Source organism: Phlebotomus argentipes, unplaced genomic scaffold (assembly GCF_947086385.1).
Source record: "Phlebotomus argentipes unplaced genomic scaffold, Phlebotomus argentipes genome assembly contig_5, whole genome shotgun sequence".
Taxonomy (NCBI): Eukaryota; Metazoa; Arthropoda; class Insecta; order Diptera; family Psychodidae; genus Phlebotomus; species Phlebotomus argentipes.
Genome location: NW_026776165.1, coordinates 3,498,561 through 3,520,974, shown reverse-complemented (window position 1 = coordinate 3,520,974; position 22,414 = coordinate 3,498,561). Strand labels below are relative to the sequence as shown.

Sequence of the window (22,414 nt, the reverse complement as noted above, 5' to 3'; positions counted from 1 at the left end):
CCAAAATGCAATTATCTCAGCTCAATTTGCCGCCGAGGCGCTACAAGTTTCTCAAGCTGCGGCTGTGACTCTGGTATCATCTTTCTGGCCTCTGGAAACAGTGACGTAAATACACCGACACTCTTTATTCTCTCTTCCGGCTCGTGGTGGTGATGGTGAGACTGATGGGCATGCGAAATGCCTCCACAAGGTCTGAGCTCACTCTCTCCGTGATCTGCTTCAGCTTCCCGTCCGCTTCGCCGCACACGAGCCTCTCGATGCGCGGATTGGGACAAGTCACCTGAACGGAGGCGTAGAGAATGCCACGCACGCTGCTGAAGTACTCCAGCTGACTCTCCAGACTGTACGGAATCTCCTGCGGCATGAAGTCCAGCAGTCGCGCCCGCACAGCGTCCTCAATCAGGCTCTCACTGGGCTGATCGGTGTGCACATCTTCGGAAAACTCCCACGGCGAGTGTGTCGCTCGGGAGAGGAGGAAGTTCTGCACGTCCTGCAGACCATTCCCCGTCACTGACGACACCATGAACACCCGGGAGAAGTTGGGCCATCCAGCGGGCCTTCCAGGCTCCGTCGCAGACACCTTCGCTCCCTTCCTCAGTACGCCCTCGATGGAATTCATCGTCAAGTTGTCCACCAACTCCAGCAAAACCCTCTTCGATCGCAGACAGTCGATCTTGTTGAGCACCAGGAACGATGGCAGCGTCTTGTACAGCTCCAGCGTCTCCAGCACTGTGCCGTGCAGCTGTCCTCTTGTCCAGTGACTGGAGACATCGTGAATCACGCCAATCATATTCGAGTGCTGAATAGAGTGTCGATAGCCGGACGTGAAGGACGTGTCCAGGTGGTGCTTCTTCATCTCGCGCGACGTCACCAGACCAGGAGTGTCGAAGAAGATCATCTGCGCCCCCTTTTGCACCGTGATCGCCCGTGAAGCCGCCCTCGTGGTGTGAACTTTGCTGGATGTCGGACAGATCTGCAAGAGAGAAACGACAAAATGCCTCAATTTCTCAACTCCACTCGCACAATATCATCATCCAAATCTACCCTGTGATTGACTATCTTATTGATAAAGGTGCTTTTTCCGGCATTTGGCACCCCAATTATTGCCACTTTGATCAATTTCTGGGCATTTGGAGTCTCCTCCTGATCACGTGCGACTTCTGAGTGATTCCTCAACACCACAAAGCACTGTGGCTTTGTCCAGCTCAACCAGCTGAAGCCACTTCTGGAGGACAAGTTTCTCAGCATCTTTGCAACTGTGTGAAGCCCTATCTTGCTCGGATTTTCCGAGAAAAACAACTTTTATCAAAAGTTTTGCACACAAATTGACAGCTTTGTGTTTTGATATTTAGTTCAGCTGTTGTCTCACTGGCGCTAGTTTCGGCAAAGGGAAAAATTTCTGCGCATGCCGCGCATTAAGTCATCATTTAACGAAAGAACAGAAGAATAGAGGATTCTTGTGTAAACCATACAGTAAGGAAACAATCTGAGGAGCTCTAAGGAGAATACTAAGAAATGTGGTGATGAAATTAGGCTGTAGAATAGTAAAAGACAAAAATTCTGAAAATCCGCCTACTCAAAAGCTCCGCCTACTTTTCTTCAGCTCACGAAAACAGATTTTAATGGCGTGAAAATATTAGAGATGTTAAGGTTATTTAAACACTAATTGACTTGATAAATATCAGGGATTGATTGAGCCATTTGATTCATTCATTCATAATTGACGGGCAATTCAGCATTGGAACATGAAAAGGCGCTCCCCGCTTGGTTCCCAATCGATTCCGCCATCATGGCGCGTGCAAGAAGTCGTGCTGGAGTTGTGAAAAGTCGTCGCTGAGTCTAATCCACGCGCCTCGACCAATGAGAGCTCGCCATGTGCGCGCCAAGCAGAACCATTTATTTATTTTGAACCACATTGCATCAGTCGCTCTAGAGCGACTATATAAGAAAACTCATCAACCGCCGCCTGTACTGAACAATTGTCTCGTGCAGACTTGAGTTGGCAGGTAAATAAGTGTGTGCACAGTTCCAGTGATAATAAAGAACCGACAAATTGCAGACGACAATTGTAGTTTAATGGTGTGAATTCTTGGTGAGCAAGCGTGCAATGAAGATCACAAAAGAAATTCTCCTGACACAGCGGGACTCCCTGGAGGAGTTCCTGGGCAGGAGACGGAAACACCGGCTGGATCATCTCACGAAGGAGGAGAAAATAGAGCGAAAGTGAGTGTAAAATTGTGGCACAAAAGTAATACTTCACAATCTCCCAACACACAATTGTTGTGCTCTTTTCATGCGCAATTAGTGAAACGATGTAAAAACATATTTTATGGATGGAAAAAAGAATCGATAAGGTGGTTTAGCAGCGCGTGTGTTGGCAATTCACTTGCCAAGAACACACACACACACACTTTGCATAATTCCCGAATTTCCTGCCGATATCTGGCAGGAAGTGGAGAAGACAAGAGAAAATTCCTAACAAATTTCCCACCCTTTTCGTTCCTTTTCTTTTGCAGAAAGATGAAGAATCGCGTGGCCGCGCAAACGTCGCGTGATCGCAAGAAGATGAAGATGGAGAACATGGAGTTGGCCATTCAGGTGCTCACGGAGGAGAATGAGCAACTTCAGGAGCGCAATGGTGTCCTGGAGGAGCGCCTGAGGGAGCTGGAGAGCCGCTTGGAGGTCACACAGTCGGGAAACGTGCTGGAGAAGGTGATGGCGCTCAACCTTCTCGTCATCAGTGCAATTCTTGTCGTGTGGCTGAGGAAATCTGCGATGGAATCACTGATGATGATTCCATCGAGAAAAGCCAAAGCGCCGCAGAGATTTCACCGCAAAACTCTCCTTGTGGCGATCTGAGGGAAGTGCTGAAGGAGCATTCGTACAACAAGAACTGCCACGATGACTATCTGTCGCCCGACGATGGATTCTCCTCCATCTGCAACTCCCTGTCGCCCCTCTCGGACACAGACTACGACATGGATCTGTGGAATGAGACTCTCTCGGAGCTCTTTCCCTCGCTGGCCTAGGAAACTTGAGTCCAGGAGCTCAGATCCTGGCCACAACTTCGCACTGATCTCGAAAGACACTCTATTGAATTCCCCCCCAGTGATGGAATGTGGTGAAACACAAGCTTTGAAAGAGGAAATGTGAACCCAAAGTAATCAGAACTCATGAACTTCACACAGAAGAATCGAAATTAAAGGTCATTGACGTGGAGAAAGTCGTGAGTGGAATTAATTAAGGGCTCAAATACTGTCTAATTTTCTTTTTAACCACATTTTGTATTACAACTCCTGGCAAAAGATTATATTGTGTCAAAGAAACTATATTTAATTTATTGACAAATTACTATTCTGTATTTAATAAATAATGTGAAATGTCTAAGAAGTCAATAAAAATTCTACCAATGACAGGTTTTAAGTGTCTTGAAAACAGGGGAAAACATCAATTTTGTCATCACGCCTTTCGTATTTCGGGTTCTGCGTGAACCCTATCACGCTCTGTTTCTCTAATCTTGCTAAAGACGCTCCTAATGTAGGGATTATAGGGGCAGAAAGAGGCTCACCTAGAAGTACTTGGGCGATCGCTTGGCGTTGGGCTTCGGCTGGACGTTGTGGATGTGCTTGAGATGGCTGCGCAGGTTCTGCTTCTGCTTGAACGTCCTGGTGCAGTCGTCGTAGGGACAACTGTAGGGCTGCTCGCCGGTGTGCTGGCGCCTGTGCACGATCATCGTCTGCCTGTCCACGAAGGCGTTCTCGCAGAAGTCACACTTGAACGGCCGCTCGCCCGTGTGGTAGCGAATGTGCGTCTTCAGCGTCGCCTTGGCGGTGAACTTCTTGAAGCAAATATCACATTGGAAGGGCTTCTCGCCCGTGTGCGTGAGTGCGTGAATGTCCAGCGAGCGCTTGCTCACGAATCTGCCGCCGCAGCACTCGCAGATGAAGCTGCGCTCGCTGTGCACGAGAGCGTGCCTCTTGAAGCCACTCTTCGTCTTCAGGATCTTCCCGCAGCCCGCGTGCTGGCACTGAAAGTTCTCCGTCACCTTCCCGATGCACGCCGCGGCGTGCGTGTTCGCGTGTAGGGTGGTTTTGAACTTGTTGCCACACTTCTTCGGACAGGAGAAGCGCCTCTCCGAGTGTCGCATGATGTGCTTGTGCAGCACAGACTTGAACTTGAATCTCTGATTGCATTCGCTGCAGGAGAACAGCTGATCTCTCGACGATCTGGCTCTCGTTCTCATCTTCCTCGACTTTGTGCTCTTCTTCGGCAGCTCTTCCTTGATATCCTCCTGCGAAAGGAAGCACAGTTAGCACTGGAGATTCAGTGGGAAATCAACGCGGAAATCTCTCACCTCTTTCAGCAGAGTCTCAGGAATGGTGTAAAGCTCTTCTGGAAAGCAATTACTCGCGCCTGGGGAAGAGAGATCATCCTCAGGCTCAACCTTCACATCCATGGGGGTGCATTTCTCCTCCACCTCCACCGCCTCGAAGGGAATCTCCTCGCACAGCTCCTGGGACAAGTGAATGGATCCGGTGGTCTCGAAGAGAGCGACAGTCTCGAGAATCGCATCATCCGAGGGCAACTCTGCGCCTTTGTAGGACGATTTGTAGGCATTCTTCACGTACTCCATATTCATGTGGTGATAATAGTACATCTTCACCAGGAATATGCGGCCTTCCTTGGCCAAACTGGACAATTTCTTCATCCTTGACGTCGCTTTGTTTACACTTTTTCAGCCATTAAAAATTGCACACTTTCAGGACGAATACACTAATGTCTCTGTATAATCACACACTAGGCCTCTGTATGGAGGGGTTTTCTTAATTTTCCACCACTTTTTGGGGGTGTTTTCTATGCGAAAAGCAGGATTTTTCGAACCTGTTGGTTTGTTTTGGTATCGCCAGGCGTCAAGGCTGCCAACTGCGCGCGACAGAAGAAGAGCGAAAAGTCGCTCAGTTTGTGTTTGTCAAAAATAAGCAGTGCGCGATAATTTCTCAATTTTCCACAATTTCCTGCTGAAATTCGATCGAATGGATGATGAAAATGAGTTATGCAGATATGGAACACCTTTGGATCCCATTGAAGAGGGTAAGAGAGGAAAATCCCTTGCGAAGTGTCAGAAATTCATGGCTGTTTTTCCTCTTCCCAAGATCAAGTGCCCTCGAAGAAGCCCATCACGAAGGAGGATCAGATCGCCGTGGACGCGAATGGGCGCCGGAGATTTCACGGGGCCTTCACTGGTGGCTTCTCGGCTGGCTTCTGGAACACTGTTGGCTCACTGGAGGGATGGAAACCGCAGACGTTCAAGAGTTCCCGCCGCGAGAAGGCCGAGAAAGTCGTGCAGAGCATCGAGGATTTCATGGACAGCGAGGACACGGGTGAGTTTGGAATTGCGCCGCAGCGCATCCAGGCGCAGGATGACTTTGCCGCCGGCTCTGGCCAGAAGCGCACGCACAGTGTGGCTTTCGCGTCGAATGCCGAGGGCGTGCTGCAGAAGCTGATGACGCCCTCGAGGGACAACATCGGGACGCGGCTGCTGCGGAAGATGGGCTGGCGAGAGGGACAAGGCGTGGGCGTGCGGCTGTCGAGGCGTGCCAAGAAGCAGGCGCAGCGACAGCACAGGAAGGAGCAGCAGCTGGCGCGACGCTACGGATGCGACGTGGGACCGCTGAATGTCGCGCAATCCGAGGAGGAATCCAGTTCTGGCGATTCAGACTGCGAAGTGACCTTCGCTCCGGACGATTTCGACACTTTCACGGTCTCGCCGAAGGACAATGTGTTCGGCTTAGGGTATTCTGGGCTGGCCAGGACGCCAGTGCTGGCGAAGCAGAGACAGAACGCGGACACTTTTGCTGTGATGGGAAAGAACAACAGGAAGATGATGATTTCGGGGAAGGGATTCGGCGTGGGTGCGCTGGAGGATGAGGATGATGATATCTACACCAGGGATGACATGACGCAGTATGATTTCTCGCTGGAGGACCAGAAGAAGCCCACGAACTCGCGAATGAGGCAAGATAGAGTGCAATTGGGTGTTCTTGAGGGCTTCATTGCCACTCAGGACGCAGCTTCTGGGAAGTTTTCGACCAGGATCTTCAGAATTGATCTGCCGAGAGACTTTCAGCCCAAGAATTTTCTCGTGCGCAGGAGCAGATTTGCTCCTTTGCCGCCCGAAGTGGAGCAACAGCTGAAGGAGAAGCCAAAGAGTGACAAGAAATCCTTGAGCGACAGCAGTGAACGGTCAAAGGCTCCGGAAGTTGTGCCAGCAACACCTCGGCAACATAAACTCTTTGCCTATGACAGTGCGAAGCAGGAGAGATTCGAGAAATTCCTCCTGGTCAGCAAGGATGCCAGTGAGGAGACGATAAAAGACTTCTTCAGGGACAATCAGCCGCTGCACGTCGCGCAATTTGACCGGCAAACGGAGCAGAGGGAATTCCTGCAAGCCAGACGGATGCACAAGCCTCTGGCGGATCTTATGTCGGACAGATTTGTGTCAGAAGGTGCGCCAGAGCAGGTCCAGGAAGCGCCTGAAGAGCCGCCCGCGAAGACTGAAGGGCCGGAGGAGCGGAGTTTCTACAGCCGGCGAGTGAAGACGACGTGGAAGCCCGATCCGCTGCTGTGCAAGAGATTCAACGTGCCAGAGCCATTTGGTGGGACGCTTGAGAAGGAGAAGAAGTCCAAGAATCGGAAGAGTTCAAACATCTTCGAGTGCTTGAGGGATCCAATGAGTCAGAGGATTGACTTCACGGCGTCGAAGAACCAGGAAATGCCCAAGGAGGAAGTCAAGATGGTTGAATCTGTGCAACCTGTGATTGTTCAGCAGAAGAAGGTGGAAATCCCGCGGGAGGAAGTGAAGGAGGCCAAGGAAGCTCCGCCGCCGATAAAGCGACAGAAGAATGAACTGGAAATGGCAGTTTTGGAGGCGAAAGACAAGCATCCGGCGGACAAGAAGGATCTCTTCAGGGCCATCTTCGAGGACTCCGACGAGTCAGAAGATGAAAAGGAGGAAGCGCCTCCTCCGCCGCCCAAGGAGGACGTGAATCCTCTGAGGAATCCGTCAGAGCCCAAAGGGATCTTCTCGAAGATCCTCTTCGTGAGACAAGCGGCGGAGAAGAAGAAGGAAGAGCAGCAGAAAGTCATTCAGGAAGTGCAGGAAGAAGACAGAACTGAAGACGCTGAAGAGGAGGTTTTTGGCCCTAAACTGCCTCCAAAGGTTTCCCAGCCGTCCAGAATTGTGAGATCATTCGAAAGTGCTGAGAAGGAAAAGAGGAAGAAGGAAAAGTGGGTGGAAAAGGAGGAAATCGAGAGGAAGAAGAGGAAAAAGGAGAAACACAAGAAGGAAAAGAAGTCTAAGAAGAGCAAAAAGAAGCACAAGAGCAGAGATTAGAAGAGAAAGCAAATTGTTAAGTGAATAATAAAGAGTTTTATGTTTTATGAGAAAAATTTAAATTCTTGAATTGGATTTTCACTAGATGTGTCTATGGGACAATCGAGACAGGAGGCAGGAAATGTCGTCTGCCAAATAGACTGATTTGCAGCCGGGTTGTCGCATAGTAAACAATCCAAAAGCAGAGCGTCTCGTAGAAAACAGTGGTGTTTCTTCGTGTTTTCCCGTGAAAAATGCCGTACGCCAACCAGCCGTCAGTGCAAATCACTGAACTCACGGACGAGAATGTGAAATTCGTGGTGGAGGACACAGATTTGAGGTAAAAGGTGAGAAAATGAGCAATCCTCAGTTCTAACCTCACTTTGCGCTCTTGCAGTGTCGCGAACAGCCTCCGGAGAGTCTTCATTGCCGAGACGCCCACTCTGGCCATCGATTGGGTGCAGCTGGAGGCGAATTCCACAGTGCTGTCGGATGAATTCCTCGCCCACCGCATCGGCCTGATTCCTCTGATTTCGGACGATGTGGTGGAGCGGATGCAGTACACTCGCGACTGTTCCTGCCTGGACTTCTGCACGGACTGCAGCGTGGAGTTCACGCTGGACGTGAAGTGCAATGACGAGCAGACGCGACACGTGACGACAGCGGATCTGAAGTCTAGCGATCCGCGCGTTCTGCCGGCAACTTCGCGCCACCGCGAGGATGATGACAATGAGTATGGCGAGAGCACGGACGAGATCCTGATCATCAAGCTGCGCAAGGGACAGGAGCTGAAGCTGCGGGCGTACGCGAAGAAGGGCTTCGGCAAGGAGCACGCCAAGTGGAATCCAACAGCCGGCGTCTGCTTCGAGTACGATCCGGACAACACCATGAAGCACACGCTGTATCCCAAGCCGGACGAGTGGCCCAAGAGCGAACACACCGAGCTGGACGACGACCAGTGTAAGTGCCCAGTTTTCCGGCTAGAGAGCCTTCTTCACTGACCCTTTGTTCTTTTCCAGACGAGGCGGAGTTCAACTGGGAGGCGAAACCAAACAAGTTCTTCTTCAATGTGGAGTCTTCCGGCGCCCTGAAGCCCGAGAACATAGTGATGATGGGTGTGCAGGTGCTGAAGAACAAACTGTCCAACCTGCAGACGCAGCTGAGCCACGAAATTGAGAATGACACGCTCGCATTTTGAACTGTGTGTGTTTTGTATTAAATTAAAATCAGTACTCTTCCTCGTCGTCTTCGTTGTCCAGACTGTTATCCTTCTGTCCCACCGCCGCCTGCATGCTGATCCACTGTGCTTGCTCGGCGGCTGCTTGCTCTTCTCTGGCCTTCGCGAAGAGTTCCTGCTGCTGTCGCAGCAGCTCTTCCTCCGGAATCCCCAAATGTTCCAGTCTCGTGCTCTGCCGGCGCCTCTTCGCCGCCACGGCCTTGCAGTCATTGAGCACAGCTTCCGCCTCCTGCTTGTAGTCCTTGAAGCCGAGCCTCTCCAGCGCTTCCAGAACATGTTCAGCGTTTATTGTCTTCTTGTTGCGCAAATTGCACACCTCATTCGCCTCTGAACTGATCAGGTGGATGAATTCTGTGCAGCAATTGAGGATGAGCTCCCGACTCTCGTTCGCCACCCGTATTGAGGGGATCTGGAAGCAGCCAGAAAGCAGCGGATTAGAGGAGAAAGTCATTCCGGGACTTGGGCACAGAGGATTTCTCACCAGTTCTTTTATCATTTTATTGATGCTGGCGCGGGGCAGTGTCAACTCATCATCATCACCGGGCGGTGGACACAATTCATCCTGAGGATTGGACATATTTCGTACCTAAAAGTGTTTATTTAAAAAAATACATCAAAACACGGAAAATAAAGTGACTTTGAGGTTATGTGTTGACTAAGAAACACTGCAGCCAACATTTATCACCCTCAAAATTCTCAAAATGAAAGATGTAATTTTTGCGTCTGTAGATTAAATCCAGTAAATCTGATATTTCTGAAGTGTATAAAGAGGATTTTCGCAGAATTTCTCATCAATTTCACCGAGTTTCCACATATTTCCCCTGATCTTCCAATTCAAAACTGAGCTTCGTGGAATTGGCACGAGCACTAGTGTCGCTCACGATAGCGCCACGCAGCGGAAAAAACCCGCGAAATCAGACAACAAAATTTTCAGCAAAATGGTGGCATTTACTTTTGTGTGGTGAGGAAAAACAGTGAAAAAGTGTGGGAAATCCTCGAGTATTGCGCGTAGAGTGATGCAAAAACGGTTGGCGTGCGTGTCACTGTTCGGCACATACTGGTGATTTCGCCACAGCACCACGCAAAGCGGCCAGAGAGCGGTGAAAAGCCTTCGGACTCTCCTGAGATGCTGAAATTGTACGTGAAATTGGTTTTTTTGTGTGTCAAGCCAAACATCAAAGCATCCCATAGCCACTCAGTCGCGCTCTGGCTGCCGGTGTGAGCGGGCGAGCTTGTTGCTGAGTGCTCTCTTGGCGACTTTTGCACGCTCTCGCGATGTCCGTGGCGCGCCCCCGGGCGTCCGCTGGGCTAATGGTGTGTATTTTCCGCAGGTCTTCACGGCGAGAATGAATGATTTGAGTAAGGAAGCCGCCTCGGTGGTCGCACCGGGGCCGTCAGCGTGGGATCAGCTCACAGGCGTGGCGGCCGCCGCGGCGCCCCTCGTCACGGCGCCCCCCGCGGACTCCCAGGCGCTCAGCAGTCCTCCCGCCACTCCCACGAAGCCCAGTCTCACCTCCCCGCCGCCGGACGCGGTGGCGCACACGCCCCAGGGCGCCCCCCTCGCCTCGCCCGTGTACACGGAGGAGCTCCATCCGGACCTCATCGCCCAGGGGTGGCGCAAGTTCTGGTCGAAGCGCGAGAATCGGCCGTACTTCTGGAACAAGGCCACCAACGAGAGCCTCTGGGAGCCGCCGAGCTTCGCGCGGCCGCACGGCACGTTCGATCCGGTGACGGATCCGCTGGGCATCTGCAATGCGCCGCCCAGCCAGGGCAACGCCCATCAGCAGCTCAAGAGGCGCTCCTCGGAGGATCCCGGCCAGCCGCCGCTCAAGAAGTTCATCCTGGCCGGGCCGTGGGACCTCGAAATACCCACGAATGTGATCATCCTGGAGCGGCCGCCCGCCACCATGCTGCATCCGCACCCGGAGATCGAGCTCATGCGCTCCACCTACACGCTGAAGCTCTTCCGGACGTACGATGATCTCTGCCAGCGCCGGGAGAACATCAAGTGAGTGTCCAATTGGGGTCCAATCGGGGAGTTCTTGTCTGACTGGGTTTCTTTCCAGGGCGCCGAAGGATTCCTTCAATCGCTGGCTGATGGAGCGGAAGTGCGTGGATCGCGGCTTCGATCCGCTGCTGCCGACTCAGTGCTTTCCGGAGGTGTCGCCGTCCATGTATCGTGAGATCATGAATGACATCCCCATCAAGATCGTGAAGCCCAAGTACACGGGCGCGGCGCGCAAGCAGTTGTCGCACTACGCGGAGGCGGCCAAGAACATCATCGAGAACCGCTCGGCGCCGGCGGAGAGCAAGAAGGTGGTGAAGTGGAATGCAGAGGAGACTTTCCAGTGGCTGAGACGCACCGTGGGCGCCAGCTATGAGGACTTCCAGGATCGCCTGGCGCACCTCAAGCGCCAGTGTGAGCCGCACCTCGTCGAGACGGTGCGCGAGAGCGTGGAGGCGCTCTGCACGAAGGTGTACCACTTCGCCGGCGACCATGCGCGGCGGATCCGCGAGCGGCACGTGCAATTGCTGACGGAGAGCGGCATCCATGAGCCGCCCGGGGCGCCGCCACCGCCGCCGGTGGCGCGCAAAGTGTGGTGCTATCCAGTGCAGTTCATGATCCCGTCGCCCAGGATGCCCGTGGTGGAGTACATCCAGGACAGGGATCACATGGTCATCAAGTACTCGCAGACGAGTCAGTCGCAGGCGGACACGCAGTACATCAATCACACGCACCTGCAGAAGATGGTGAGATGCCGTCGCGCTGTCCAGGAAGCTGAATTCTCAGTCTCTCTGTTTGTCTGTCTGTCCTTGCAGGAGCAACTCTATCGCTACAGCTGCTATGACGACAAGAAGTTCGAGCTGTTCATCGGGCGTGTTTTCTGCGTGCTGAAGCGCTACCAGACGTTCCTGTGCAATACATCGCCCGCCAGCCAGGAGGCGGAGCTCACGCAGGCCTGCCTGCCCGTGACGGTGTTCGAGTGTCTCCACAGGCACTTTGGCGTCACCTTCGAGTGCTTCGCCAGTCCGCTGAACTGCTACTTCCGCCAGTACTGCTCGGCCTTCAGCGACACGGACACCTATTTCGGCTCCAGAGGGTGAGTGTTTGCCGATCCTCTGCATCCCATGATGGCTCAGCTAACTGGTGCGCGCGTGTCTTTCAGGCCTTTCCTGGACTTCAAGCCACTCTCGGGCTCCTTCCAGGTCAATCCGCCGTACTGTGAGGAGTTGATCGACGCCACTCTGCAGCACATCGACAAACTGCTCACGGACTCGTCGGAGCCGCTGAGGTGAGTTTGACTTTATTTTTCTTTGCATAAAGCCGAGGCGGCTGAGGTGTGAGGCAAGGCGGCGTTAAGAAGAGTTCAATTGATATCGAAACGAATTTGAGACTTTAAGAAAAAAAAATCTTTGATTTTTTGGTAAATGTGCTGAAAAAATCCCTCTTAAAGTCTTCTATTCATTGAATATGAGAAGTTAAATCAATAAAACTTGTGATAATTATGGTTGTATGGATCAATTCTCAAGCAAAAAACACAGAAATGTTAAATTTCTAACTCGCTAAAAGAGTGTTTCAAATTGAGTTTTTAAGGGATTTCCCATAATGTGTAAGAGAAGAAACAAAAGTGAAATTTGCCAACATTAATAAGATTCAAGCAATAAAACTAGTAAATCCGTGATAAAAAAAAATACTGGAAATATTTTTCATGTTCATGCATGAAAATAAGAGCCACAATTGCAAATTTATCAATTAATTTTTATTCAAAGTTTTTGAATAAGATTTCTTGCAAAATGCAAATGTTAAAATTTCTTCAGAAAAAAGATACAAAAGATGTGAAAGTATGAAAAATGGACTTCTTAGTTAGTTTTCGATTAATTTCTTGTGTGTGACTCTGAGAATTGCTTGATGGACAAAAGTTGAAGTATCGCCGTTTCGGCTCACGTGATCTCTTAAGTTAAGATTCCCTGAGATTTCTCCATGAATTCAAAGTTTTAACGATTCCTAATCGTGCAGCTTCATCGTGTTCCTGCCGGAGTGGAAGGAGCCCGTGCTGCAGTGTTTGTCGCGCATCGAGGAGAGCCACTACAAGAGGCGACAGGTGGTGGTGCTGGGCATGGAGCACGAGTACCGCCATGGCTATCAGCACGTGCTGCAGAAGTGAGTGTTGCGCTGGCGACAAGCGCTGACCCAGAAGGTTGATGAATGTGTGTCTCTTGCAGGGCGGAGGTGAACGTGAAGAGCGTGCATGGCACGATGGTGGTGTGGCTGCAGAACAACGCCGGCTTCGCCCGATGGAATCCCACCGATAGTCGCGTGGAGGCGCTGCTGGAGGCCTTCAGGCCGGGTCGCGAGCGGGAGCGTGATAAAATCCCGCAGGCAGAGCCGCCGAGTAGTCAGCCGACTGAAGTGGCCACGGAGGTGAAGTGAGAGGATCTTGTTCTTATAGGTTTTATTGGTATTGAAGAGAAGAAGAAGAAGAAGAAAAACTATTACTTTGTCTGTTTCACAAGTGTTTTTTGCGCGCGCCAGAGAGAGGAAAAGATGTAACAATCTAACTTCACATTCAACACAAACACACACACACACCTAAGCGTATGTTTTTAAAGATAGAGAAAGAGAAAGAGAGAGAGAGTGAAATGATTTTGAGATGGAATTTCGACAAGAATAGAAGAAAAAACCTATTAATTTTAATTCAATGTTCATTAATCTCGTCTAGTTGATGTTGAAAACAATAGTTAAAAAAAAATGAGAATTTTTTGTGGATAAGAATTTAGATGGATAAGAAATCATTGTCGACAGAGAAATGTAAAAGAGAGAGAGAGAGAAAAGATATAAAATGCCATATAAAGAAAGAGGAAAATCCTATTCGTGAGACACTGGGCTAAAAACAGTGTCCCAAATAATTGTAAATAATTCCCTTTTGTAAAGAGAGAGAGAAAGTGAGGTGAAAAAAAGCCCTGCAAATTGCATATTTTTCTTTATAACACTGAAGTTTCACTTCTTCTTTTTTGTTCTTTTCCTTGAGGATAAGTGAAATGAGAGGAGGAAGGATTATCGAGGAGTGTAACTAAAAGACACATTCAATGTATTAAATGTTCCAGTTGTGTAATTTTTCCACACCATCTTAGAGTCATAAAGTTGCATGTTTGTTAAAATAAAAATGGCAAATTGATCCGGAGACACATTTTCATCTCTTAGTTTAAGAGTGCTCATGGTCACAAAGAGAGAAACGGAGAGAAAGAGAGAGAAAAGCAAGAACAGTCTTAAATTGATAAATGATGGAAATTGGGCGGAGAGAGAATGGAAAGTCAGAGGCAATGAATTTTGTCCGAAGAGACAATTTTGTTCCTCGGCAAGGAAAGGCAAAACGGTGAAGTTCTCCTTGACTTTGGCTTCCCTTTTTGCGCGCTCCGAAGAGAGAAAAGATAAATTCATCACTGTCGAGGAGGAAAATAGCACTCATAAGTTTCCACTCGGTGAGAAATTCATCCCTCTGATTGTTTTAGTCCTTCCGCTGTGTTTTTGGCGTGAGTGGAAATGAAAAAAAAAGGTGAAAATCGACATGGAATTTCGGCTCATCTTCATTCCTTTTTTTTTCTCCGCCAAACGAACACTCTAAATCTTCATGTTTTCTTGAATTTCTTGTTTTGGCAAACGAAGAAAGGAAAGGTAGAGAAGAAGCAAAGAAACGAAGAACCAACTCAAGAAATAGCGAGTAAAAGAGTAGTACAAATTAGTTTTTCCTTTGGAGGGTTGAAAATGTAGCGTTTTAAGATGATGACAATTTCTTAGATTCGAGCACTTCATTCCGCGCATCGACAATTTTTTTTTTGGTTTTTACTTCGCAGAGAGAAAGAGAAAAGCAGTGTTGATAAATTTTTCGGTAGACATTAAGATTTTGTCCCATTTGATGAGGTCTTTGTAAAAAAAAATCTCCACAGACGATCTTTTGGCATTAATATTTGTTAAGTGTTTTAACAGTCATAATTTTCACTGTACATTTGGCTATAATGAAAATTTCAATAAAAGAAAAGTGATGAAAAGTAAAAATTGTTGTTTTTCTCTGATGGAATTTCTTGTGTTGATTTTCAATTAACATTAATTGAATAAATTGAATTTCAAAAGTGAATTTGAAACTATCTCAAGTCTTCAAGCGCTGAAGACAAAGTGAAGAAGTTTTTAGACTGTTTCCATGGTAATTTTGAAGTTTTAATAAATCTCTTAAGTCTATTCGATGTTTCTGTAAGAATTTATTGAAAAAAAAGAACGCTTTTTGGGTATTTTGATCGATCATAACCTCAAAATATCACCAAGAGATTAATAATAAAAAAAACTACATTTGGAAGCTTGAAAGACTCGATAGATCACAAAATCATCTGTTATCATTTGCGGATGAACTCAAAATTGCTGATTATAAATTGCTGATAAACATTTTCCAATTTTTAACGATTCTTTTGAGGTTATGTTCGACTTTAGCATCATTTGCTGTTTTTCTTAGCATCAAATGTTTAGAAAAGCATTGTTTATTGCATATAAATGCCTAATTCTGCCAAAAATTCATGCTTTCTCTGACTTTAGCATAAGAATTGATGTGTTTAGAATGCAAATTATTCACTAAATCTCTCCTTGGTACGTTACATAACCTATAAAAGGATTATTCTGATTATTTCTACGAAAAAAAATCAAGGAAAATCCCAAGGAATTAGATAATTTTCCAGTAAAAAAAGCACTCAAGTTTCTCAACACTTTCACTTCTTAAGCACTTCTGCTGATCTGTACACCACTTCTGGACTGTACTATCTCTCCCTTGAATTTAAGTGCTTCGTTTGTCTCTCAATGATGATTTATCATCTAAAATTGCAGGCTAAAATTAAGATTCGGGCCATATTTTCAGAGAGCAGAAAACAATTCAGGTGAAAATAATAAAAAGTGCAGAAGATGGAAAAGTTTCTGGCAAAACGAAATTTTGCTCTCGTGAGGTGCTTTAATTAAGGCGAAAAACCAGGGTGTGTTAGTTAATTTTTCCAGTGACACAGTCGCGCCCTGAGCCACCCCCACGGGGCGGGGTGGTGATACGAAGTTTAGGGGGTGGAATCTATTATGTATTTCGGAGTTTGATTTTGTCGCACACGGAAGCTGAGGGGGGGAGAAGGGGGTGGTTTTCTTGTCAAAATGAACCAGAGAAACATCAAACCCAAACTGTCCTCCAATGTTTGAAGAACTAATGAGTCACCCCATCCCTTGCAGGGATATTTTCCATCCCCTTTCTCGCATTCATTTGCCAGGGCGCACACACACAGGCGCCGTGTGACGAGGAGACGTGAGCACGGATGGGGATTGACGAGGCATTGTCGACACACGAAGGGATGTTTCCTGAGATGACACGTAGAGAATCAACTTTTGTGTGTTATCATCCTGGGCTGAGGAGACACAAACACACCTCAGAAGAGCCAATTGTGGGGGTGGAAAATGCTGAATTTGTCTCGACACACACACACGCGCGCACGAATTGGGTGCCAGAGTGGGAGGAAAAGCCCCTGGGATGAGTCCTCTCTGGAAGCATCCAGGAAGAGCTTCTTCTCCGCTTCTGGGGGATTCCTCCACAACCGCCCGCCCGATGGCACTTTTGTGTACTTGGGACTTTTCACACAAACACACACACAGTCGAGTGGGAAAAGGCATGGGGAAAAGGAGGAGATAACGAAAAGACTAAAAGTCCATGTTGATTTATCAGAGCTGAATAAATAATTGCTCTGAATTGTGGAGCAGGGAAAAAAGAGCGAGGGAGAGAGAGAGAGACTGAGTGAAAATGTTGAAGTAGCATTAAGCGAAGGATTTTCCCTGTGTGGTGAAAAAAGGGAGAAGAAGAAAAAAATCCAGTGTGGAAAATTAAATTGTATCAATTTTCATCCTAGGCGAGTCTCATTGGCAAAATTCGCACCGGGAAAAACCACATCAAATGGCAGGGAAATTGTCGCGCGCACCTCAGCAAAATCAATCACATTCCAAATATTATATGGATGCGTAATTCATAAATCACACAACAATTCACCCAGACTCATTTCATGGAGGGAAAAAAAAGGGGGAGGAAATCTTTGGTGTCTCATCGTGTCAGTGAGCCATGTGTTTTCCACCAACAATCCTCAGTCTTTCTGGCCAGTGGAAATGCTTCAAATGCCCAGATAGAAGTTGCAGGATGTCGCAGGAATAGAGCACACCGAACAGATAGTCAATCTGGAATTCAGGGATCAACAAGGAGCAAGTCACAAGGCGATTTTTGAGAAATCTTAATGCTCTGAATCTTAATTCACGATTTTTGTCAATGATTCCCACAATTCTCATGCGCCACATTCCCTATTTTCTCCTTTTGCTCCCTGCCAGCAACGCCTAATAATGTATTCTCCTCATCTGCAATTGAGCAAATGTCCACGATCTGTGCTGTGTATGTGACGGGATAATCAAGGAAATTGCTTTCATTATGCGCCTCTTAATGTGTATTATTTTCATTCCCATTCATTCAATTTCCACTCATTCTGGCCTCGGCAGATTGTCTTCTGCTCCGCAGTCGTCGAGCACACGAGACTTGAGCACACAATGGCCATTAAATCGGGCGGGAGAGATTTTGGGTGGTCCGACAATCAAAGTCTTGAGAAAATTCCCCATCAAATTAACTCATGTTTATCCTGCAAAATCCTGAAACTTTTCCGTATCATCTCAACTGACCTCCTCCCGCGCAGCAGATTCCTTCCAGTCCGGAGGGTGGAAAAAAGTTAATAGAACGTGACTGGGTGGATTTTTTTTCCACCCCATCCCCATGCCGGAGCATCCGGAAGAGATTTCTCATGTTGATTTCCAACTGAAATGCGATACACAATGACAGGAGAATTGACCCTGAAATTGTGTGATTTAATCCTTGTGTAAAGTCGTGAAATTATCCGGTTGAAGATGGCAAGAATTGATGAGTCAAGTGGCGGAGGGACAAAAACAAACGACATCCCATTCAAATTCAATTACATATTCATCTGTATCCGCCTTGTCCACCGGGATAGGCCTTCGGGAGTGCACGTGACTCGACACGCGTCTGTCGCCTGCCTTCGTGGTGCTCACGAGAGCACCAGAGAGACATGATCAGGAGATGATGAGCAAGTCAGGAGTCTGTCGAGGGGTGGAAAAGTACGGAAAAGTTGTGAAATGTTCACAAGAAAAACAAAGAAAAAAAAAACTGTTTTTGCGGTTAATTTGGGATGGATTGACAGTAATTTTTGACATCATTCAGCCATTGAAAGTTTCGAAAAATCCAAACGAATCGAGAGATTGCTGAGATATCTTCCAGCTTGCAACCCCTGAAAAGTGACACCCTCTCGTGCCTGAGCAATCAAGTGAACAATCACCCCTCGTCAGAGACACCCGCAGTTTAATGTGTCGAGGAGAGCAAGTGCATTTCTCAAGTACTTGGCCATTTATTATCCTGTTTGTGTTGTGATCATTGTTTGATGGTTTATTGGGCGCGTTCGTGAGTATCGCAGATGCAGAAAAGAGTCCTGATGGTTCACGTGCCAAGCGCACACGACTCACCCCACGCAGCAATATGACAGTCACTTGCCCAGGATTGATCGTGGCGCTGAAGACATGCCTCCACGAGAGCACCTTGAGACGCCATAGAGAAAGAAAAATGTGGGTGGCGCCCACCCTCGCGGGCACCACCCATTGACAAATAGATGCGACTACCCTGAATTAATCACGTAAGTGTTTCCAGCATTTTCTCCTCGACAGTGGGAAAGCCAACATGAATCTCTCTCACTCACTTTCCGTCCTCATTCCCCAACTTTCTTACAGTGCAAAAGGAAGGGAGAAAAATTGTCTTGTGCGCCACACTTTTGAGCTCTAAGACAATTTTCCGAATCAGATTTTCACTGTTTCTCCATTACAACGGAAAATTTGGATTGTTTTCGATTTATAAACCAAAAACTCCAAAAAGTGGAAGGAAGCTGACACAAATGGTGCTTCAAAAGATGTAAGAATGAAGGACAACGAACGGAATAAAAGTAAGATAAAGGAAACACACGCTCAAGACGGACAATTTAGCAGTACACGAAGGAGAAGATGATGTTAACATTAGCATGTATTGCAGATGATTCAATGGAGGAAAAAATGCCTTAGTATCATAAGCAATTTATTAAAAATCCAATGGGTGGTGAGATAAATCCTTGATAAGTGCGCTTCATTCCGCGAATTGCGCACAAGAAGCGGTGAATGTGTCGCATGTGGGAATTTATGGGGAGCCACTTTTCCATTCCCAGGCAATGGAAAATGAGCGAGTCTCCAAGTGTCTCAAGGATTTTTCACAGCATTCCCGCATGTAAATTTATGGCAACTTGTTTAATTTGCGCTCTCCTCGTTCAATTCTCATAACTCTGTTATTGCATTACTCACACCATTCTTTTGGGGTGGTTGAGAGCAAGAGAAGGAGAAGAAAGAAGGGAAAAAAACTGTCCCACGAACACAAAGAGGGTGGAAGGAGAGAATCACTTGTTCACATAAATTCAACCCCCTTTTTCCCACACCCAACAACAAAAAAAAAACTATCTCTGGCGGTGCATTTTTGATTACGTCCTCGCAAACTCATAGCGAAATTAGCACCATATGCGGATGCAGGATAAAGGGTCCTTCGCGAGAATTGTGAGAATTCACCAATTATAACTTTCCCAGTCGCTGAATTTAGCGCCACCCACAGTTGGGTGAGAATCAGTGAAAATTTGTCCACATTTTATTTATACGCTGCGCTAATTTATCGAATTATTAATTATGATCATTCATGAGTGCCAAAGTCCCAGAGTATGTGGCAATTTCAAAGTTTCACCCTCACTGATTTCCCATATCTCTGATGGGCTGAATGCATGGGGTTTGAGAGGGGTTGGGCGGCTAATCAGTGCTGTGAGTGCGTAATATGGGTGGACAATTTATTTGACTGCAACTGCAATTTTGATGCAGCCAAAATGTCGCCAATTTCCCAAATTCCACCACATACATCCACTGCATGACAGAATCCATTGGAAATTGCCAGATTGGCGCTGCAGGGACATCCCATTGCACATTAACCCCTCAAGGATGCGAGAATTTACGAATTGGCGCAATTTCTTGGACACATTTTTTTTCTTTTTTGAAATATTGCAACTTTTACAAGATTTTATTACACTTAGGAATAGTAAAATTATGGTCAGTTATGATTGAAAAAGCACTGAATTTATATCGGATATTTATTCTATATCTTTGTTATGAATTGAAGACAAACTTTGTCACAAAATAACCTTCAAAATCAATCATTTTTGTGCCTAAACTGGGTATAATTTGCATTTACTGGCACGATAACAATGAAATCTGATGAGGATTACAAGTTTTCAATTTTAAACTGTGTTAATTAAGGTAAGATTGATCATAACCTCTAAAATATTGTTTCAAAATTCAAAATTTCCTATTTTAAGTGCTGTTAGATTGATTTCTCTACATTAAAATACCAAATTTTAGCTTATTATCCAATAAAAACAGAATAATTGTTTATTAAAAGCTTCTGAATAAGTTTTTTTCAGGGATTCTTTCAAAAATCTGAAGGTGATTTTTAGATTATGTTCTAAAGCGCATCTAAAAAAAAAACGATTGAACAGTAAATCACATCAAAATGTCCGCTGAAAACTTCCAGTATTCTTCAAAAACTGTCTTTCTGTGAGTTTTCAAGATTATTCAAGTAAAAATTGCGCCTATTTTTGGGTCAAAGACTCTTAAATTTGAGGTTATGATACTTTAAGTGGTTGGAAAAGTTCCCTTCCCAATGCAATTAGTTTAATTTCAAGATTAAATTCAAGCACTTTCGCCACTAATTGTTCTTCGTCTGAGAAATCATACTTAGTCTTCATGAGTGGAGACTCAAAGTGCATTGAATGCACGGCAATGTGCGTGATGGGTTAACTGTGCATCTGAGTATCAAATGGTGAAAATTCACTGGTTATTTGTATGCACCGCGAGGCATGGGCGATGTGGGATAATGGGGGTGTAAATTGGGGCTGTTGACGGTGAGTTTCGGTGCTTCCTGGAATGGGTGGATAACAATAAAAGCCATGCGAAAGCCAAAATGGAAAATCCACTCAACTGCATTTGGATGCGCGCATGCAAACCGACACCGTTGATAATCACATTAATCCACTGGTGATGTAATTGACATTAATCGTGTCATATAATCACCATTGGTTTATCAATAAATTGCACCGCCCTCAAACCCATGCGGCCTTTTCAATTGCTGGTGCATTCGTGATAATTTACTATCATCTCTCATTTGGCCATTTTGAACCTTTTTAATGCAATAAAAATATTACTTGCAACCCAATCCACAGTGGATGTTTCGTGTGAATTATTGGCCAAACATTTAACTCGCGGGGTGATTTATCAATTTTGCACGGATTGATTGGAACTGATTTTCAGCACTGTTTTTTTATCCACCTGCATTTTTTCCCCCGGAACTAATTCACTTGCTCGCCACTGCAATTCTCATAATTCAATTGACACCCAATTACCATTTTCACACACTTCAATCGTGTCTACAATATCGCGTGCTCTCGAGCTTTTTTTCCCTCGATGCACCGCGCTTTTTTTTGTGTCCCGAAGCTGCAGAAAGGCGCTGAAAAGTGCCTTCAGCATTCTCGGGGGGTGGGAAAACGTGTGCATCAGGCTCACGTGAAGAGGGACGAATTTCGCTCAAATTTGCTTTGGATGCACAAATAATTTTGTGTATTTTGCCATCTGAGATGCCACACGAGCACATCTTCGCGATACGGAATTGTCGTGGAGTAGAAGAAGAAGAAAAAAACGGGCGAAATCAAATTGAATCTGTTGATATTTACCTGCAAGTGACTCAAGCAAATCGCAGAGCAAAGGTAAGATTGCAACAGATAGTTTTACATTGTGGGATTTTATGCAAAAGACGTTCCCTTGCCGCCTCGTTTTTCGCCTTCGCCGGGGTAAAAAAACGACACAATGTTGGGTTTGAATGCTTTCTGGGGTGGTTTTATGGAACCCACTCACATCTTATATGGTGGATTTTTAGTGAAATATTCAAAATTTCCACCACTCGCTTCGTGATCTTTCAACTCTGTGAATATGAGAGGAAATTTGCGTGAAAATTGAAGAGGGAATTTAGAGAAGAAAATCCTTTTATGATGTGTTGACGAAAATATAAAGAGATTTTCTATTCATGCTTGTTTCAGACTTCTGGCTTAAGCCTAAAGCCAAGCCGAGAAGTCAATAATTTCTCTTTCTGTTTCATCTCATGACTTCATTTGCTTTCTTAAAGGAATCCGTGTTAAGAAATGTTCACCAGATTAAATCAAAGATTTGCTCGAACAAATCTTTATGTGTGGAAAAAAGTTTTCGCTAACTTTAACATGCGAAAAGGCGAAAGGAAGCTACTTAAACCCTTAGCATTGAATTGTATTTAAATAATAAATTGTGTCCTCGACGAATAATTCAGACGGAGCGGCCAAAATTGAATTAGCCTGAGGGAGATAAAAAATCCTTCAATGAAGTGACTCTTCCGTTTCACCGCTCCACCCACCTCATCTTGGGGCATTATTGAGGAAATCACGCAAGAATTATTCAATTTGACGCCAAATCGCGGAATATGTGGTGGAAAAATGTGCACCAATACACCGCCGTGGCCTCTTCTTGTGGCGTCTCGCAAGGAGCGGTGACAAACAACTTCTCCTCGTGACGTCACGGGTGGCTTGGCGAGAAAAGGACCTCTTGGCGCGGG

At 46.6% G+C, this 22,414-nt stretch overlaps 6 protein-coding genes across 7 annotated transcripts; 4 read left to right on the top strand and 2 right to left on the bottom strand.

The window, feature by feature from the left end:
* Nucleotides 1-106: 106 nt before the first annotated feature.
* On the bottom strand, nucleotides 107-4,921 carry LOC132256376 (GTPase Era, mitochondrial-like). 2 transcript variants are annotated; one of them, XM_059752744.1, is made up of 3 exons: nucleotides 4,355-4,921; nucleotides 3,569-4,291; nucleotides 859-973 (listed from the first exon to the last, which is right to left on the bottom strand). In XM_059752744.1, the coding sequence occupies exons 1-2, from the start codon at nucleotides 4,706-4,708 to the stop codon at nucleotides 3,569-3,571; spliced, it is 1,077 nt and encodes a 358-aa protein (XP_059608727.1). In that variant the 5' UTR covers nucleotides 4,709-4,921; the 3' UTR covers nucleotides 859-973. The 2 variants fall into 2 exon arrangements, with proteins under 2 accessions (XP_059608728.1, XP_059608727.1); XM_059752745.1 differs by lacking the exons at nucleotides 3,569-4,291; nucleotides 4,355-4,921 and adding an exon at nucleotides 1,045-1,362 and having other exon boundaries at nucleotides 107-973.
* Nucleotides 1,897-3,413, top strand: LOC132256380 (X-box-binding protein 1). The gene is made up of 2 exons (XM_059752748.1): nucleotides 1,897-2,223; nucleotides 2,517-3,413. The coding sequence occupies exons 1-2, from the start codon at nucleotides 2,108-2,110 to the stop codon at nucleotides 2,857-2,859; spliced, it is 459 nt and encodes a 152-aa protein (XP_059608731.1). The 5' UTR covers nucleotides 1,897-2,107; the 3' UTR covers nucleotides 2,860-3,413.
* A 41-nt stretch (nucleotides 4,922-4,962) lies between the features above and the next one.
* Nucleotides 4,963-7,541, top strand: LOC132256374 (G patch domain-containing protein 1 homolog). Its single transcript, XM_059752742.1, has 2 exons — nucleotides 4,963-5,091; nucleotides 5,154-7,541. Exons 1-2 carry the CDS (start codon nucleotides 5,034-5,036, stop codon nucleotides 7,391-7,393), a joined length of 2,298 nt encoding a protein of 765 aa, XP_059608725.1. The 5' UTR covers nucleotides 4,963-5,033; the 3' UTR covers nucleotides 7,394-7,541.
* A 58-nt stretch (nucleotides 7,542-7,599) lies between these two features.
* LOC132256377 (DNA-directed RNA polymerase II subunit RPB3) lies at nucleotides 7,600-8,570 on the top strand. Its single transcript, XM_059752746.1, has 3 exons — nucleotides 7,600-7,712; nucleotides 7,770-8,332; nucleotides 8,392-8,570. The coding sequence occupies exons 1-3, from the start codon at nucleotides 7,627-7,629 to the stop codon at nucleotides 8,568-8,570; spliced, it is 828 nt and encodes a 275-aa protein (XP_059608729.1). The 5' UTR covers nucleotides 7,600-7,626.
* LOC132256379 (protein Dr1) lies at nucleotides 8,565-9,263 on the bottom strand. The gene is made up of 2 exons (XM_059752747.1): nucleotides 9,091-9,263; nucleotides 8,565-9,018 (listed from the first exon to the last, which is right to left on the bottom strand). The coding sequence occupies exons 1-2, from the start codon at nucleotides 9,184-9,186 to the stop codon at nucleotides 8,599-8,601; spliced, it is 516 nt and encodes a 171-aa protein (XP_059608730.1). The 5' UTR covers nucleotides 9,187-9,263; the 3' UTR covers nucleotides 8,565-8,598.
* Nucleotides 9,264-9,336: 73 nt separating this feature from the next.
* Nucleotides 9,337-14,664, top strand: LOC132256375 (mRNA (2'-O-methyladenosine-N(6)-)-methyltransferase). Its single transcript, XM_059752743.1, has 7 exons — nucleotides 9,337-9,746; nucleotides 9,941-10,617; nucleotides 10,676-11,360; nucleotides 11,430-11,710; nucleotides 11,777-11,902; nucleotides 12,628-12,771; nucleotides 12,834-14,664. Exons 2-7 carry the CDS (start codon nucleotides 9,956-9,958, stop codon nucleotides 13,039-13,041), a joined length of 2,106 nt encoding a protein of 701 aa, XP_059608726.1. The 5' UTR covers nucleotides 9,337-9,746; nucleotides 9,941-9,955; the 3' UTR covers nucleotides 13,042-14,664.
* The last annotated feature ends 7,750 nt before the right edge of the window (nucleotides 14,665-22,414 follow it).

Coding starts and splice junctions, on each gene's coding strand:
- LOC132256375 (XM_059752743.1), top strand. CDS start 9,956: ATGAATGATTTGAGTAAGGAAGCCGCCTCGGTGGTCGCACCGGGGCCG. Junction 11,711..11,776: donor ACCTATTTCGGCTCCAGAGG/GTGAGTGTTTGC, acceptor CGTGTCTTTCAG/GCCTTTCCTGGACTTCAAGC. Junction 11,903..12,627: donor GACTCGTCGGAGCCGCTGAG/GTGAGTTTGACT, acceptor CTAATCGTGCAG/CTTCATCGTGTTCCTGCCGG.
- LOC132256374 (XM_059752742.1), top strand. CDS start 5,034: ATGGATGATGAAAATGAGTTATGCAGATATGGAACACCTTTGGATCCC. Junction 5,092..5,153: donor TTTGGATCCCATTGAAGAGG/GTAAGAGAGGAA, acceptor CCTCTTCCCAAG/ATCAAGTGCCCTCGAAGAAG.
- LOC132256380 (XM_059752748.1), top strand. CDS start 2,108: ATGAAGATCACAAAAGAAATTCTCCTGACACAGCGGGACTCCCTGGAG. Junction 2,224..2,516: donor GAGGAGAAAATAGAGCGAAA/GTGAGTGTAAAA, acceptor TTTCTTTTGCAG/AAAGATGAAGAATCGCGTGG.
- LOC132256377 (XM_059752746.1), top strand. CDS start 7,627: ATGCCGTACGCCAACCAGCCGTCAGTGCAAATCACTGAACTCACGGAC. Junction 7,713..7,769: donor GTGGAGGACACAGATTTGAG/GTAAAAGGTGAG, acceptor GCGCTCTTGCAG/TGTCGCGAACAGCCTCCGGA. Junction 8,333..8,391: donor CGAGCTGGACGACGACCAGT/GTAAGTGCCCAG, acceptor GTTCTTTTCCAG/ACGAGGCGGAGTTCAACTGG.
- LOC132256379 (XM_059752747.1), bottom strand. CDS start 9,186: ATGTCCAATCCTCAGGATGAATTGTGTCCACCGCCCGGTGATGATGAT. Junction 9,019..9,090: donor ATAAAATGATAAAAGAACTG/GTGAGAAATCCT, acceptor GGCTGCTTCCAG/ATCCCCTCAATACGGGTGGC.
- LOC132256376 (XM_059752744.1), bottom strand. CDS start 4,708: ATGAAGAAATTGTCCAGTTTGGCCAAGGAAGGCCGCATATTCCTGGTG. Junction 4,292..4,354: donor CTGAGACTCTGCTGAAAGAG/GTGAGAGATTTC, acceptor TTCCTTTCGCAG/GAGGATATCAAGGAAGAGCT.